The sequence below is a fragment of the Anarrhichthys ocellatus genome, unplaced genomic scaffold (genome assembly GCF_004355925.1).
Source record: "Anarrhichthys ocellatus isolate YVR2014 unplaced genomic scaffold, GSC_Weel_1.0 scaffold115, whole genome shotgun sequence".
Lineage (NCBI taxonomy): Eukaryota > Metazoa > Chordata > Actinopteri > Perciformes > Anarhichadidae > Anarrhichthys > Anarrhichthys ocellatus.
The window spans coordinates 333579-350634 of NW_022280145.1; the positions used below are offsets into that span (position 1 = coordinate 333579).

Consider the following 17056-nt stretch of genomic DNA (forward strand, 5'->3'; position numbering starts at 1 on the left):
ATAATATATATATATCATATAGTAATATATATATCATATAGTAATATGCTGTATAATATAATAATATAATAATATTCACTATAATATAAAACACACACACACACACATATATATATATATATATATAATGATGTATTTATAACTATATATCATGTCTCAGCAGCTGCTTCATGTCCCTCACTGTCCGTGCTGGATCTGTCCCCGTTGTTTTAAAAAGCTAACTAAGTTATTAGCATGACATCATCCAGCTAGCCAAACCTGTCTGGTGTTCAGCTAGTGGAGAAGCTTCGCATGGACTGCTTCCCTTTCCTGCTAGTCTGCTGTCTGGTTGTGCAGTTTCTCCGCCACAGTTCTCCTCTCAAACGGCTCTTGGAGGAGCAGTGCTCGCGCGCCGGCGCTCGCCTGTAGAGACTAGTCCGGACGGAAACTCGCAGCTTGGGGCAGAATCGATTCTGCCCCAAGCTGAATCTATTTGAGGATGCTGATTGGCTAAATTGTATGTCACTCATTTATATCTTTAAAGCAGCATTGGCTAAACTGCTTCATAGACCCGCCTCTTTGGGGCAGATTGCATGCTGGGTGTGTGATTGTGTGTGTGTGTGTGTGTGTGTGTGTGTGTGTGTGTAGGGGTGCTGCCGGCTCGCAGATGGAAACCATGAGTGTGAACACAGATCGCGAGGAGTAGTATAAATATCAGTCAGTGATGGAGGTGGACTGGCATTGGACCGGCCCAAACCCCGTCAGCCTACCGGGGTTTCCCCCGGTATCCCCTATGGCCAGCCCGCCCCTGGTTCAGTGAGGTTTTATTTTTTCCCTTTTAACACCAGCGTTTACAAGATGTCTGCTCCATGTGTGCATGGCTACTGCAGTGCCATTTAGAAAGAGGTTAGGGCATCATTGTTCAAGAAGCAAAAACAAGATGCATGAGGAGCTGACTTCAAAATAAAAGCAGGAATCACTAAACCTGAATGAAAAGAAAAGAAACGAAGAAAAAGACTCAAAACACAAAACTCTATAGACACAGAAAGATGCAACACAGTCCAGTCTTAGAAAGAGATTGTGGTTAAAGCTAAAAAAACTAACATTTACCTTCCACCATGCTACAATAAAACACTGCTTCCTGCACTGGCACTGATCATCCAATATCAACACAATGGTTTATGCATATTTCTAATACTATGACAGGGGCCATTTAAAGCATCGACTTTCTTTGTTTTCATGGCGAACTTGTGGCAGACTTTGTATCATTTCCTTCTTTGCTTTTGTTCCAAGGGAGATGTTGCCCTTTCTCAAAGTACGGAATAAAGCTGACAAGGTGCTGCTGCTGCATTCAGTCTCATCTCTTCAGAGAAGAAACACAGCAGAGATGCTGTGTTTGATGCTTTAGTCTTTGGGGCATACGCTGTTTATAAAGAGGCACAGCCAATTAGAAGCTGATGGTGTGGAGGGAGACACAACTCTCCCAGAGATGCTTCTTCACTGAGTCATCATCTGAGAGAACAGATTGTGAGTTCATCTCTCCCTCAATAGCTGTGCAGCCACAAACGTTCAGCTCTGACTTCAAAAAAAAAAAAGACGACTTTTCTTTTTTTTTTTAAAGCTAGTTTCAGACCATCTGCAGATTTTCACGAGTTCAGCTTTCTCACAGGGGAGCCTTTATTTACCCAACACCCAACTGCATTCACTGGTAGACTTGATCATGACGAAATGATAAAGCAATCCAACACAAGCATTAGAAGGAAAGAAATAAGAACATTGGGTCTCCCTGTCAGTTGCGCCTCCGTGGCTAATAAACAAGATCGTCCTGCTCTGATCTTAAACAACCAACATCACATTTACCTGATACTCTTATGTATTGTGTACTATAAATCACACGATCTACATTCTTTCTGGTATATTTTTAGACAATAACACCCTTAAATAAAGATTGTTAGATGGAGCTAAATGTCTACAAGCTTCCCTTTATACCAGTTATACCCTGGGTGCTAATCCAGGTACCATACATTCGATGTAACAACTCATGTATGAATTGTGCTTCAAACACTTTGCATGAACGTTTAGGTCAAAGCAGGCTATTCATAATGAATGTTTCTTTTCATTGTGAATATTGCATAAGAACATCATGCTGTAGCTAAACTGCATCGTCGAGTTCTGTTGTTGTCACAGTAGTTCTGACTATGAGATCAGATCTGACCGTGTAATCGGACTCACAGGCGCTCCAGTCAATATAGATTCAATGTAGCTTCTATCTGTGCAAAAACATAAGTCAGTCAAAGGTGTGAATTTGATGTCGACATGAACTTTGTGCACCTTGTAAGTGACCCTGACTTCCTGCAATAAACAGATTTACTGTAAGCGAGGACTGTTGCCCTAAAATGCAGAAACCCAATCCACAGCCTTCTATGGACGTGATTCCTCCTGTGATGTCTTTATGACCCCACGGCAGGATCACTGTGCTCCATTCTCCTGAAGCATGCATCCTTATCAAAGCGTCCTTGACTCGAAGCGGACTCTGTCCTGTCCCTCAGTGCTTAGAGTCAGACGGAATGACGTGTCTCAGGTCCTGGACTAAACGTTCTCTTGTGGTTCGCTATGAGTTATTGTTCAGGCTTATGTGTTGAGTATGAACGAGTTGTTGGACCAGAGGGTCAAAAGGTTCAGATCCTGGAAGCAGCTGGGACGATGAGGGTGGTCACTGGTCGCACTGAATGAAACGCACTCTGTCCTTCTTTAACTATACTGCTTTAACATTATATATAGATTTCATATCGTTTTTAACAAACGGCCACAGTGCTTTGTACTGGAACACAGGAATATTTTGCTTGTTTGTTGTTGTTTTTAATGGAAAGCTTGAACTCGCAAGCAAACACAGCAAATCCATACACCGCTAGCTCTCCCCTCTCAGCACCCCCTCGGCAGGTGCCGTGTGGCCCGGCTGGACGCGTGCTCATGTGAGATGCGAAGGCAGTTTGGCATGGCAGCACAGAGGGTATACGCTGGGCATCGGAGAGATGGAGAGGAGGAAGGAAGGAGGAAGAGAAAACAGGTTGTCAAATGAGACAAAGAGCAGACCGGAGGAGGGAGCGAGAGAGAGAAGAGTGTTTATAAGCTCAGAGAGGTTTACAAGCATGTGTGTGTGTATGTGTGTGTGTGTGTGTGCGCTCACGTCACGCGTGTTTTGTTGTGTGCCCGCTTGGTAACGTGTGTGTGTGTGTGTGTGTTTATGAACGGGAGACAGGGAAGAAGACAGGAGAAGAGATGGAGAGAGAGAGTGAGATTTCACACCAATAAAGTGCAATCATGAGGCACTGACTCACTCCTGACCTCAGCACCAGTGGAGCAGTGTTGCTGTGTTCACACCCTCCGAGTGAAACAGATGGAGCGGAGAAGCAAAGCTCAGCGCCGGAGAAAACCCTTCATACTGTATTTACTCTGAACTGGCACAGTATAGCAACTACAGGAGCCTTTATGTACGAAGAACTTTGTTTGCTTTTTTATAGTACGGGAGTCAAATTAGACAAATCCAACGTGCATGCCTGCAGATGGAACCCTCAGATGTGCTCACGGCCTAATCCATGTACGCGGGCCGCATGTTGCAGCGCGCGTTGAGACACTTGCATGTACTCAGCGGCACTTGCGTGTCCTTTCACAGAAGCACAGTGAGGCATCTCGTCCTCCCTGCTCTGGGCACATCAAGGTTCTGCGCCTCATATGCAACTCTCAGCCTGAGCTCATGAAAGAGAGGAAACACAGGCGGTAATATGTTGTAAACTTGCTTCCAGAATGTTGTTCTGTGTTCGTAGAACTTTCTTTAACATTGCAACTTTGTGGTTCTTGGTCGGATATTGTAATTCGTCCTCTGCAATGTGATTCTTCTGTCTACTCTTCATGCAGCACCTCAGGCATTTCTGTCCGTCCTGAAATAAGAGCTCTGCAGGGATGACGCATTTTTGTAGGCCGACCCCGGAGGTTAAGCATCGATTTTCCCATCGGATTTTTGATTTTTGCAAATAAGCTCTGCGACAAACACAAGTTTATAATATTTGCAACATGTGTTCAGCAAGATAATCTCCACGAATGAACACACACACTTTTATCATTTTTGAGGCGTGAATGCAACCGGAAGCTGCAAACAGCTAATCGAGGAACTACACCACGGTGGCTTTAGCGCCAGTATGCACGACGAGGATGTGAAGGCGGACTAGCCGTCGTGAAGACGTTTAGTCGTCTCTTCTAGACACTAAAAAGCTTCAGAATTCAGGTTAGATTTCAGGCATCTAACCCAAAACCTATTCAAGACCTTATTGACTTCAAGAAGAGGGAACCGGAAGTGCAAACCTGGTGACTCATTTCCACGGCTGAGCACTCTGCACCCTCTGCCGCTCCACCTCAGGTTTCCTCAACTTCTCCGACTGACGTCCAGCATTAAAAACGGCAACATTTTGTGGCGAAATCAATTTAACTGCAAGTAAATCTGGACTAAACCTTGACGTGCAAAAGGAGGTCATTGTTGCCTTCTGTGTGATCATGGACTTGTATTGAACCCTCCTTTGCTGAAGTATAAACTGCTCCACAAAACAGTCATGAGGTAGCCGTCAATGGCATGAATAGGTCTTCTGAATAAACAGTGAATGCATTGTTCCTTTAGCGACTGAGCTAACACGCTATGCTAAGCACCGTAGTGTATTTAGCAAAGATTACTCAGGACGGAATAGTGCATTTGTTTGGATCTATTTTCAGCTGTGGATGAATACACATTGGGTGCATTGGTGAGAATATTTCCAGCAGCAAGACAGCGCATGTTGGAATGACTCCAAATAAAAAATATCCATGTGAAAAAATCTGATTGTCAGATATTGTGCATGTAATAAAGGATAGAGTCGACCAGTGCAACATTGTGGCTCACTGATGTGTTTCGAATAGCTGTTGGACCACAGTGGAGCTCTATGGCACAGAGGAAGAGGATACATCAGGCTTTCAGACACACACACTACTTGTTAGTGGCTTCTTTTATTACTCCATCTAAAACAGGCCTCTAATGCTTTCTCAAGTCTCTAGAATTACAGTTCAAAACACCCACCTGGTTCACTCGAACCAATCAATCAGTTAACCCAAAACTGGAGCCACCCGCATGTCAGCGTGGTGTTCCAAATTATCACAATTAGCTGCACCTGAGGAAGCACTTGTACTTCACTATGACAGTTAATCAATGTGCTGCACGTTAAACTCAAAACAATCTCTAAAAGATGAAGAATTACCTGGTGATGGCTACTGTACCTTTTCCCTGCTGTGTGTGTGTGTGTGTGTGTGCGTGTGCGAGGGTGGTAGGGTGCGTGGGAGTGGGAGTCAGGAGGGCCAGTTGCTATGGCGATGAAGTGTTGGTACTTCAGCTGCAGAACGGTAACATCCTCCCTGGAGGACAGTGGCTTCTTCGAGGCTTGTAATTGGGCAACGCCTTCGCTGAGGAGCGCCAAAACAGACAGCAACACGTGACCCATGAAGAGGTTGAGGCCGAATTCTGTTGTTGGTTGTTGTCAGGGAGGCACACGGCCTGTATGTGTGCAGTGCAGTCCGGTCCGCACGAAGCAAATAAACATGGAGGCTCGCAGTACAGTAAACAGTACAGAGAGGGTTGCTCGCACGGAGGATCGGTGTACAGTAAGCAGGGAAGGTCTGAAGTCAGCGGATAAGAGTGAGCTGGTCCCACTGATCTAGTGAGTCCTGGTCTCATTACGTTTGAATAGAATATATCCAGAACAAACAGAAAGCAGTAAAGATGCTGTCCCTCATGAATTATTCACTCTCTGTTCAGCCCACCTGCAATGATCACGTCTCCACACCCTTTGGCCAAACGGTGCACTTCCAAAAAATGGGCCATCATGAATGTGAAAATCGGATTGTCTGATATTCTGCCGAACAATAGAGCAGTAACACATTATTATTCCCCGAAATGTGATCAGAGGTGTCTGTGAAATGTTGAATATGAAACAGAAGGCCTGGGCTGCGGTCGAGTCCAAGAAGAAAAAAAGACGTCCGATGACTTTTACTCCCACTTTTCCTCGATGGAAAAAGGTAACGAGGCCGAGGAAGGATGTGAGGGAGAATTCAGAGGGACTTTGGTAAGACACCCACGGTGCTCAGAGAGTCTGCCTGCACTCAAGCAAGGCTACATTATGATGTGACGGCGGATGTTTCTGATGTGGGCCTGCCCTGGTGCCGCCGCAAGGAATTGTGGGACGGCGTTAACTCCTTTCCTTTCTTAAAGAATGGTCAAGTGTATGCTGTGCTTAAGGAGTTAACAAAGGAAGCATTAGAGGATTGGACCAGCTCTTAGTATGGCTGCCACTTCTCTCCGGGTCATCTCACTCAGTTAGGAAGCTTCCCAAGCAAGAAGGACTATTTGACCGCAGCCCTCTGCCTGCTCTGAAGAGACATGACAAAGATGAGAGCAGATGAGGGGTATAAATGTATGCATGTCATACGAGTGTGGATATTCTTTGCTAATAATCACTCATCATGACGTGTGCTGCCTCAATCTGTGATGGATTTCCTCCGGCCGAGTCATCTGTAGCAGGATTGTGCTCCCTATTGATTTCCCTCCAGCTGACACATCAATAATCTCCGTGCAAAACCACTTTGACCTCCTGTCCTATCATCATATTCACATGTTTAATAGCTACTGTACATGACAGACTGTCCGGGCTGCTCTAGCTGATAGATGCATTCCCTGGTTGGATCAGTGTCTATATGCTTTATGGAGATCATATCCCACCAGATGCATTATGTTTGATTCAAAGATACAGCTTAGAAGTTTAAATGACAAAAAGGAAAACCTGTTCATCTGACCTGGAAACAAATAAATTCTTAGTTTAAGGTGATTACACACTAATGAAAACATAGATATGAATATTATATTACATTTCTGCCATTAAATCCTACGCATTGGACCTTCACATTTTTTGAAGAATCACAGCATACAATGATTTCATAAACTGTATGTACATTGGCTGAACATAGAATTGAGCAAAATGATCAGTTGCTTGTGGAGACAAACGAGACAGAGAACCCAAGTGGAACAGAGTGCAGGAGGAGAACACCTTTCCTCTTATGGTACCGACTGATCGACCATTTTACAAATGAAGTCCCGGAGCTGCTTCATCAAACTGCCACGGAGTTCCCACAGAATGTGAGGGGGAAAGGTCTCGGTGTAACGTGCGTTGACAACAGATGCCCATTGTTTGCTCCTTAATCATCTCGAGGCTGAGCGTCAAGTATCCGTAGTAAATGACCCTAAAAGCAGTCCCATCCTGGGATAAGCACCGCCTTCGCCACGCTCACGCTGCCGTGAATGTGGCTTTTTTTTATCCCCTCGCCGTGTTCCGCATGAGATGCTTTCGATCACACACTGATAGCTGAACAAACAGGATAAGCTTCCTCCTGAATGCATGTGCGGCGCAGGGCTCTGCCTTCCACAAACTCTTGGTTTACTCAGCTCTGGACAACATGAGAGGAGTGCTCAGGTTCCAGTGATCGGTGGTCGAGTGGTTACGGCACATGCCGTGAGACCGCAACGTCCGGGGTTCGATAACGGCCTTTTTTGCATGACATACCCCCCCGCTCTCTACCTCTGGACTGTCGCGTCTAATGAAGGTGAAAAATGCCCCAACAAATGACATAAAATGAAAAGGCAGGGGGGGGGGGTCAAAGAAATGGGGCCTTGGAGTTATTCTGAAGCAGTATTAGCAGCTCTCATGGCTGTAGTTGAAAAGGTCCAATCAATAGAGGAGTTTGCTGCGTAAAAAGACAGATTTTGTCAATTAGAACATGTCTAAACTGCTGCTCGTGTCCGCTGACGCTCCTCCTCCGTGCTCACTATAGTTCATTACCCACAAGCCATTAGACACCATGTCATCCCCATCTGCGAGCATGCTTGGATAGCCCGACCAAAAAACCTGCAACAACCGATGGAGAGTTATTCCGTAGGTACGAGTCCCTGGGGAGACATTTGGAGAGGCCTCTGAGCTGGAACGCTGCAGCGCTCCTCTCATACATGTTGCACAGAGAAACAGCAGCGCTTCCCGCCGCACCACATGCAAGTCTGCTGTAAAGAAACAATTGACCACAGTCGGCAGCGTTCCAATACGTTCAGTGATCCACGCTCGTCGGGATGGAAAATATGCAAAGCAGGATTAATGTCAATCGGCCAACTCCAACATCAATTATTCAACTCGACTGCACTTGTGTGGGTCGCTTTTGTTTTTAGCACCTCTTTGTCAGAGGGGGGGGGGGTGTTTCTGCACAAATATCCATCACCATAGCACCTTGTTGAAGCTCAAGAGCATAAGGGAGAAGTGGTGGAAGGCAGAGAGCCTCCAGCGGTTGACATTTAGGTTCCTTAAACGCTACATTTAAATCTAGAATAAAACGTCTTTCGAAACCTGAACCGGTGAAACATTAACGATACACATGCACTCCACTTCTCCTCACGCCTCAGCCATCACCATCCTCATCCTCGCTGCGTTGTGTGGCTGCTGAGGCGCGTTTGAAGTCTGGTCACATGTTCGGAGATTGGAGAAAAAAACATGAATGATTTGCATCAAAGATAACTCCTCCGCAGGGGAAGTGAGGCCGGATGAAGCCGTGTATTCTCAGATGGATATAGGCAGCTTCACAATCGGATGCCTCGGGGCTCTATGAAAGATTTAGTAGCTCGGATATATTCTTTGTTTTTGTCGCTTACAACTTGGATTAATTGAGGACTTTTTTTTTTCTTTCAAAGCAAACAAAACAAAGTGTGTAATACTTGGATGTCTGAAAAGCATGTGCATATCATAATAGGTTTACTGAGGTGTCCAACAGTTTCTGTATGATCACTATTTCACATCCAGATATTAGACCCCCGGACCCTAAAAGCACCAGAATGTGTCATTTTTTGCAGATTGCTTTTTCTGACAAGATCAGTGAAGACGGCAGCAGGATGGGACATCAAAGCACGAGAGTGCAGAAAGAAAAGTAATCACAATAGTGCTGTTGTATTTCAGGAGGTTTTGTACTGATTGCTGCTCTGACCCTCTCCTGGATGACAGCTGCAGGGTGCACCGACACAAGCTGCTCATGTTTAGATCAGGAAGTGAATGTGGTGGAAATAGTCCAGTCACACTGATGCTCTGCTCACATTAGTATTCATTTATTTCTGGGATTTTATCAGATTTCTGTTGCACATGTTCTAACCTCAGCTGCTGCACCATGACTCTTATGCATCAGCACACTTCATTATTGAGACAAAATGTCAAGCCGAGATCATTAGACTGCCCTTTACAAACAGCTTTTGAGTAAAATAAATAAATAAAAGTGGGCCTTAATAAAAGGAAATAAGCTACTTATGTATAAATGATCTCACAGAAGGGAAGAAAACAATGATCTTACTCTGACTGTCGAATTTCCTGATGATGGTGTCCAGGAAGGTGTTCTGCGGAGCCACGTGGCCCCTCCGGACCGGCATCTTCGCTGCGGCTGTCCCCCCGGAGACTTTGAGAGACTTTGGAGGACTTTTAAAGGTATCTGCTCCGACGCTGTGTTCTCCGCTCCCCGCAGCACGAGCGCACGATGCTCACTGCGCTCCCCGCGTCGGGTGTTGGCGGTAATCCGGGGGCCAAAGTTTGCCCAAGTTGATCAGGAATACGGCGGCTTCTCGTGGATCGGCGGCAGAGACTGAGGAGAGTTCTGGAAACGAGGCGCGCTGTGTGCTGCGCGCGGCGGATCTGGGCCGTTTCCAGCTTCCACTTTCCAGGGTTTGAGGAGAGGAGCGAGGGTGTCCGTCCGTTTCTGTCCTCCCCCCTCCCTCCCGAGGGGTAGGGCCGCCTGTCAGGTGATGTTTCCTCCCGTAGTCTCACACTCGGCGGAGCACAGCGGACCTCTCATCCTGCACTACAGCCCGCTCCTGAGCAGCGGATCGGGCGAGGTTCCCGACGAGCGGCGTTGGAGCCATAGTTTGGGGAGGGGGGCGCAGGGCTTTTTTTTGGGGGGGGGGGGGGGGGGGGGGGATTTCTTCTCCCACCTCCTCTCTAAATACCTGCTTTAACTGGAGAGAGAAGGAACACAGTGCTGATCGGGGGAGCGCAGATAGTCCTAGATGTGCGGTTTTTGGGGAGGTGTTCTCTGAATCTCTTCCTCCTCCTCGCTGTGCGCTCTGACGGATGACTTCAGCTCCACCGGCGTCTCTAGCTGCGCCTCTTTTTAACCCTTTGCTGATCGGGAGCCGCTCACACTTCTTGTGAAGGCTGATGGAGTAGATGCGCCCTCGGCTCCCCAAATTCTGCTCCCCCGGAAAGCACAGTTACACTCTAACTTATTTCACCGTAAATTAACAGTAACTTACTGGCAGCAGCGACGCCAGTAAGTTACTGTTTTTTTACGATGCACTACCGTAATCTACTTTTACTGTATCATACCGTATACTGGATTACGGTACGTGATAGTAGGATAATTGGGTTTTATCGTGATTTTACGGTATATGCCAGAATGTTACCGTTTATTTAGAAAGGGTAATACAACCCACTACTTTTGCATTTAATTCCCAAAAAATGAAAGAATCACAATAGACATTCAATACATAATTGTTGCAGTTTATTACATGTTCTCAAATAATAAAGGGACATTTGTATTACATCACAAAACTCACAATGTACTGCATGTTTAGAACAAAACGAATAAACCAATAAAATCGTTAATGACCAGCTTAATTAAACTCATTAGCATCAACAGTGTAACACTGAATTAAAATAGTATCAAGAACAGTGTAATAGAACTGCTTCACAGTCTAGCCTGTTAACAAGTCTTATACACATTTATAGTTCATTTGAACTGCATGAACTCACATGAATGAAACAATAAGGAGAGAGAACACCTTAAAGAGGACGTGACTGCAGCGTCTGGCTGGTTCCTCAATCTGATGACGAGTGACTGTAAACAAACACAATAAAAACTTTAGAAACACAATGTTCTGGACTTCTGGAAAGTTCTATGACATCCAGGATAAACAAAAGAAGCTTTGGGTGTGCAGCTGTGGGTTTGCTGTGCCTCACACATGTTAACATATCACTGTAAGTCTTTGTAAAAAGCTAATACAACAATACCATAGAATTACACCTGAGGTTGGGGCCACGGGGACTCTTGGGTGCTACCAAACTGGCACCCAAAATGAATAATTAATGTTATTACAAATTATCAATTTGTGAAAAATAATTAGGAGAACTGACAATTGACAATGAAAATTGACGCCCAGCGACAGTGAAGGTTTCCGAGGAAAAGATGAACGTGCCTTGAACGTGTCACACCACGTGGTTTATCTCTCTCACAGACACACACACACACACACACACACACCTGCTCTGAGAGGCTACTGTTGACAACAGGTGTTCGGCTTTGGGGCGACCGGCTTCCTTTGTGGGAGGGACTCATTTGCGAGCGACACGCACACACACGCACACACACACGCACACACACACACACACACACATGGAGACTTATTGAGAAACCTGAGTATTAAACCTAAAGTTTGACGTCACATACACAGTTCATTTTCGTTCATGAGACCGGAAGCAAACACGGACCCTCACAAATTTCCTGACGGACAGAAATTCACCTCACTGGTGTAAAAATAACTTTTCACGCCCCGGTAAAAAACATGTCCCCTGCTCCGGAGTGAAGCGGACTCTTTAATGCGGCGGAGGAGACCGGCTGCTCCTGGATCAGTGTACATGTCACGTTAATGTGCCGAGGACCTGCTGCGGTTGTGATGCCGCTCCGCCCATGTTTCAGGGTTGAGATGGGGGATTGACCGCTCGGTGCCGCTCAGCCATACGTCACATGGCCGGGGTTCCCTACTTCCGTTAAGATGGGGGGAGGGGGAGGGGGATGCCTTTACTAACCCCTCGGATGTTGTGGTTTGGGCTGAAGCGCACTCTATAAAGACTGCGTTTTACGCGCTGTCATTACGCACCAAAGGACTGTAGCGTCGCACTGCAGATGGCTGAGAGTCTAAGCATGACATTTAAAACACAGTCTACCAAATCACATGACATTACACTTGATTGTACATTTAAATAAGTAACATCATCGTTATAAAGGCCTGTATGACATGTTTTCATTTCCCCTCACGATGTAGAGAAAACGAATCCTCCACTCACTGTGATGCCTTTTTAAGTTGTTTTTCATATTTTAGGACATTTGGAGTTGCTCCATTGTTGCATTTTAAATTTAGAGAGCAGAGACATTCCTGTCCCCATGTAATGATCAACATGTCTACTGCTACTCATATGTATAGTTTATTTATTATAACATTCAATGAATAATATAAACATACTGTCAGAAGTAAGTGAGGCAGTGCTGGTATAGTTTAACATTTGATTCATCAAATCAAGCAAACATAAATGAATCACAAAGTTTCTGTGATTTATATAAATATACGTGCTTCAGGCAGATGTTCTTTTTCCGACTGCAGTTGAACGCAGCAGAGTTTTCCCTTTTAAATCCATAAGAACTTGGGTGTTTTTGCAGATGTTTATCTGAGGGGTGTAATAAGCCTCGACTGAGTAACATTTCTTTGTTTTCAGTTCTGTCAGATACATAGCCCAAAGCAACGCGGCTGCTGGCGGTTTGCATTCATCAAAATGACCTGTACCTGACTGCATTCATGTTCCCAGCGATCACTGATTTAATGATGAACACACATGATGAATTGCAGCCTTGCAGCCGGACGAGGCCCGAGGAGCCATCGATCAAGAAGTGACATCTTGTTATAAATAAACAACAACAATGCATCAGATCCTGGTCTAGTTCCATCCAGCAGGTTTTACTACAGCAGCTGAGAGAGGGAGGAGGAGGCGCGCTGGTCAGGCCTCCTCTCTCAACTCCCTTATTTAGTCAGGAACAGAGAGGGGAGGATGGAGGAGACGAGGAGGGGAAGGAGGAACAGAAAGAGGCAGACAGGTCCTCGTCAGAGATGAGGCCGATTTCAGCCTGGTAAACTCCATTTGTTTTTACACAGACACACACACACACACACACACACACACACACACACACACATTACTCACACAGAGAAAGAGAGAGAGAGAGAGAGAGAGAGAGAGAGAGAGAGAGAGAGTTGGCTATAGTTGCTTTTAGAATAAACGTCTGAATAAAGGAAGTGAAAAAGCTCCACGCTTCACTCTGACACATCCAATAAAAGCTCCAGCTTCGTGTGATGAGTAAACAGCAGCACATTTAACTCAGAGGTATCACTTCATATAACAAGCATAGCGTTTCCACGGAAACACGAGTATAAATATTGGCAACTGTGTTTATTCTGCGCAAAAATAAACCACAGACACTGCCCACAGAATCATCTTTGGCAATAACAAAAATATTGCAGGATTTGTTTAAACGTGGTTTGTATTTGTTCCTGCTCAGAGCTTCAGGAGGTTTGGAAGTTGACTCTAAAGGAGGTTTGTGTAACGTTCAGACACGCTGTGGCTGCTTCTCTGCTGGATGATGGAAATGTATGTAACACACTTAACCGGATGAATATAGTATTATTCCCCACGTTTGTCTTTTGAAAGGTTATGTAATAATAATGTTTTTGTTTCACTTCTACCCTCCAGATGTTAATGCAAGAGAAGAAGTCCTAATGTGTACATTACATTAACTGCAATAACTGTGATAAACAAACACAGCTGGTGCATTGTACTGGATTGAAATATCATACACAAACTGAGTGATCATGAAGAAATCTGTCACCATTTATTTTTCATTTTGATAACACCTTTTTTGTCATTAAAGAATAACTGTGTGTAACATTAGAGAAGGCTGGGGGGAAGTGAGGGGAATGCTGCCACACTCTGCTGGTTACTGTGTATATTCAAAGATGCTCATGATGGAATAAAGATTCATAAAAAGACAGCCAACAATGTTCTCCAAGTGTAGAAACATGTTTATTGACCAGTTCTATATCTAACCAGTTTCATGGTGAACTCCCACTTAAAGAAGACTGCTGCCACATACACATCCTCTTAAAACATATACATATGAAACACATTTAAATGCATAATTAGTCTGAATCACAGGTCCTTTAATATTGCTATAAATATACAGTAGAAAAAGGCTGTACAGGTTGAAGAATAGACGATCAGGTTTCAGAACAGGAACATCCAGTCATATGATGACTAAGGACCACACAACCACCAGGTCTTCATTCCTCCTCTTGTCCATCCATCTCCAGCGCTCTCACTCCACTTGGCCTGGCGTTCATACCTGCTCTTGCTCACACATTCTCTCACACACACACACACACACACACACACACACACTCAGGTCACACACAACACACTCGCTCAGCGCCTGGACAGGTCACCTCCTGTGAAGAAGACAAACAATTGACAAATGTAATCCATGTCATCTTGTGGCTGTAATGAGTGTGTGTCAGTCAGAGAGAATCAGATGGGTAGTCCTGTAGTGGTGGTTACTATGTCCATATGTGTGTGTGTGCATGCGTGTGTGTGTGTGTGTGTGCTTGTTAATCAAAGATTGATCGCCAGAACGACCAAATCCGTCGGACGTGATGTCCTGGGAGGATGAATGGGAGCAGGGGGGATGTTCCGAGTCGTATGCGGCTACATCCAATTAACTAACGCAATCAGCCATGTTGATGAATGGATTAGCACATAATTGCTTCAGAGGTGGGATCCGTGATTGAATTATTCATGGTGGGCGATGGCGAACGTATGTTTGGCTCAGATTAGCTAAGTGTGTGTGTGGGTCAGCCATGGCGTTAATGGAAAGTGACTGAGAAACTGTATTGAGAGGGGAGGAGGCGGACATGACGGTTGAGTGTCACAGCCGCTCACCGGGCTGCCTTCCATGGGGCCGGACTTATCAGTGATGTCACTGCAGGTAAAACTGACCCAGCGTGTACTCAAAGCCTAGAGAACAATAAAGACAAGCTGTGCATGTCACACGGCTTGTCATACAAAAAAACAAAGCTGAAGAACCGAAAGTTGGCAAAAAATAAACAATGTTTCATAAGTTGTATACAAGCCTGAAGTGTGTACAAGAGTGTCGTGAGCAATTTTTTTTTTTACATGTATTCAAAGTGTGGGTTCTGACGCTGACGTGAGGGATGAACCCTCCCCCCCCCCCCCCACCTTGGCAGCTGGTGCACTCGCAGCTGTGGATGACAGGCAGGACGACCGGCTCGCTCTCCCCGCTCTCACACTGCAGGCTGAGGAAACGCACCGGGTTGTCAGGGTCCAAGCGGTAACTGCAGCACTCACACACTGACTGCAGGTAGGGCTCCTGTGTGGGGGGGGTGAGAGCAGAGCCAGAGGGATAAGTTTGAAGGGGCCAATTAGGAGATCAGAATATGAGGAGGGGAAGGTGGGATGAGAGGAGAAGGTTATTAGAGATATTGAGCAGAAAATAATATTAAAGGGTAGAGGTGAAGGAGATGAAATAGTGTTGTCAGAATTGATAGAGGAGGAGAGAAAGATATTCTGTATATTGACGAATGTGTAACGTGACTGGGGCCGCGGGGCTTTTTTTTTGCCTCTTTTAGTTAATTGGGTTCATAAACTGGGCTCTCATGAATCTCTTTACAGCCGGCTGTCTGAAGCCAATGAGCTTTCTATGAGCCCAGCGTACACCGCCCATCACCAAACAGCAGACAGACGCAGTGAGTTGCTGCTAAACATAGTGGAGCAACTATAGCAGCTGAAGTTCCAGATGTTGTTATGAGGAGCGTGACTCCATATGAGGCTCTGTTTCTCTGCTCGCCATGAAGAGGCCTAGTTCTTCAGGTCGCTGGGACGTTCTTTCTCCCTCACTGTAGGTGGCATAAAATGATACATCCGATCATTTAAAGCGGTGTTCGTAGACTTTATGTTGGAAGAAGCTGTAAACAGCCCTGGCAGGTTAGATCAAGTTGTTATGACTAAAGTGTTAGCGAAGGGTTGCTCCTGTACACATCCTGCGGACACAGAGCAACATTACACTGGGTTTATCAGCGTTCCTACTAAAAACAGCTGCTGAGAGCAGTGAGAGCCAACCAGACGGCTAAAGCTGAAGGCTGTGAAATTCAAACAACGAGCTCAAAGACGCTTTCAACGCTTCACACGGCTGTGGGGAACTGCAGAGTCTGTGGCTCCATTTTCAAATATAAAGCTATTGATTAGTAAAGCCGGACAGTCTTCGTCTTCACTGCAAACTAAGTTCTTTTGGTGATCTTACAGGATAAACATGTTTTACTAATCACACAGCTAACACACAACACAAGCACAACATTGGGAACCAGGAGATAATTTGGCTTCTCTCTATCTCTTTAAATACAAAAACCCAGCCTCTGTGTTTTGCACGATAGAAGGTAGTGTCTTGGAAGTTCTCGTGTCCCCAATTAGTGCAGACGAAGACCCAAAGAGGAGAGAGATTGGTGAAAAGTACAATGGGTGGTGATGGTGGTGGAGAATGATAGATAATAGGAGGAGAAGTAGGTGAGAGGGGTGAGCCAGCAGAGGATCAAACACACCTCCAACCTCTTTATAAAGTCGTTATTAGTGCTCGGCAAACTTTGAAAAGTCTGCAGTGTGTGTGGGTGTGTGAGAGTGTGAGTGTGTGTGTGAAAAGTCATCCGGCGGTGAGGACGAGCACGTGAGTCTTGTGAAGCGTAAAGGGGAAACGTCTCTGCGCCGCCTGGTCACTGGTTACCCTCCCCTGGTTGCCACAGTAACAGGAGGTACTGACATATCTGGCTGAGCTGATGTTTATTTTTGCTAATCTGAAGAACAAAGTCACCATGGCGATGAGGTGATGAGCTCGCTGTCTCACAAGGAGAAACAGACAGAATGGTGACTCCTGTTGAAAACATCTGTCTTTAGATCTCTGGGGACTCGACTGCGTCGTATGTTCTTTGCCTACCTTCATGTGTAGTACCGCGCACCTCGCCGTGCCGCGTACCTCGCCGTGTAGTACCGCGTACCTCGCCGTGTAGTACCGCGTACTTCGCCGTGTAACTCACCGTGTAGTA

At 45.5% G+C, this 17056-nt stretch overlaps 2 protein-coding genes across 6 annotated transcripts in view; both read right to left on the reverse strand.

Annotated features, from left to right (window-relative positions):
* kcnh2b (potassium voltage-gated channel, subfamily H (eag-related), member 2b) overlaps positions 1 to 10013 on the reverse strand; it is a 219916-nt gene extending 209903 nt beyond the window's left edge. Inside the window, exon 1 of the mRNA XM_031876773.1 lies at positions 9427 to 10013. Within this exon, the coding sequence (XP_031732633.1) occupies positions 9427 to 9502 (76 nt within the window). The 5' untranslated portion in view covers positions 9503 to 10013. The remainder of the gene's footprint in view (positions 1 to 9426) is intronic.
* Positions 10014 to 11360: 1347 nt separating this feature from the next.
* sspo (SCO-spondin) overlaps positions 11361 to 17056 on the reverse strand; it is a 75018-nt gene continuing 69322 nt past the window's right edge. For 3 of the 5 annotated variants that reach the window (XM_031876768.1, XM_031876770.1, XM_031876767.1), the window contains 2 exons: positions 15183 to 15333; positions 13729 to 14395 (listed from right to left, as the gene is read on the reverse strand). In XM_031876768.1, the coding sequence (XP_031732628.1) occupies positions 14373 to 14395; positions 15183 to 15333 (174 nt within the window). In that variant the 3' untranslated portion in view covers positions 13729 to 14372. Of the gene's footprint in view, positions 11386 to 13728; positions 14396 to 15182; positions 15334 to 17056 lie in introns of those variants that run through there. The other 2 variants (XR_004213845.1, XM_031876769.1) reach the window with 2 other exon arrangements.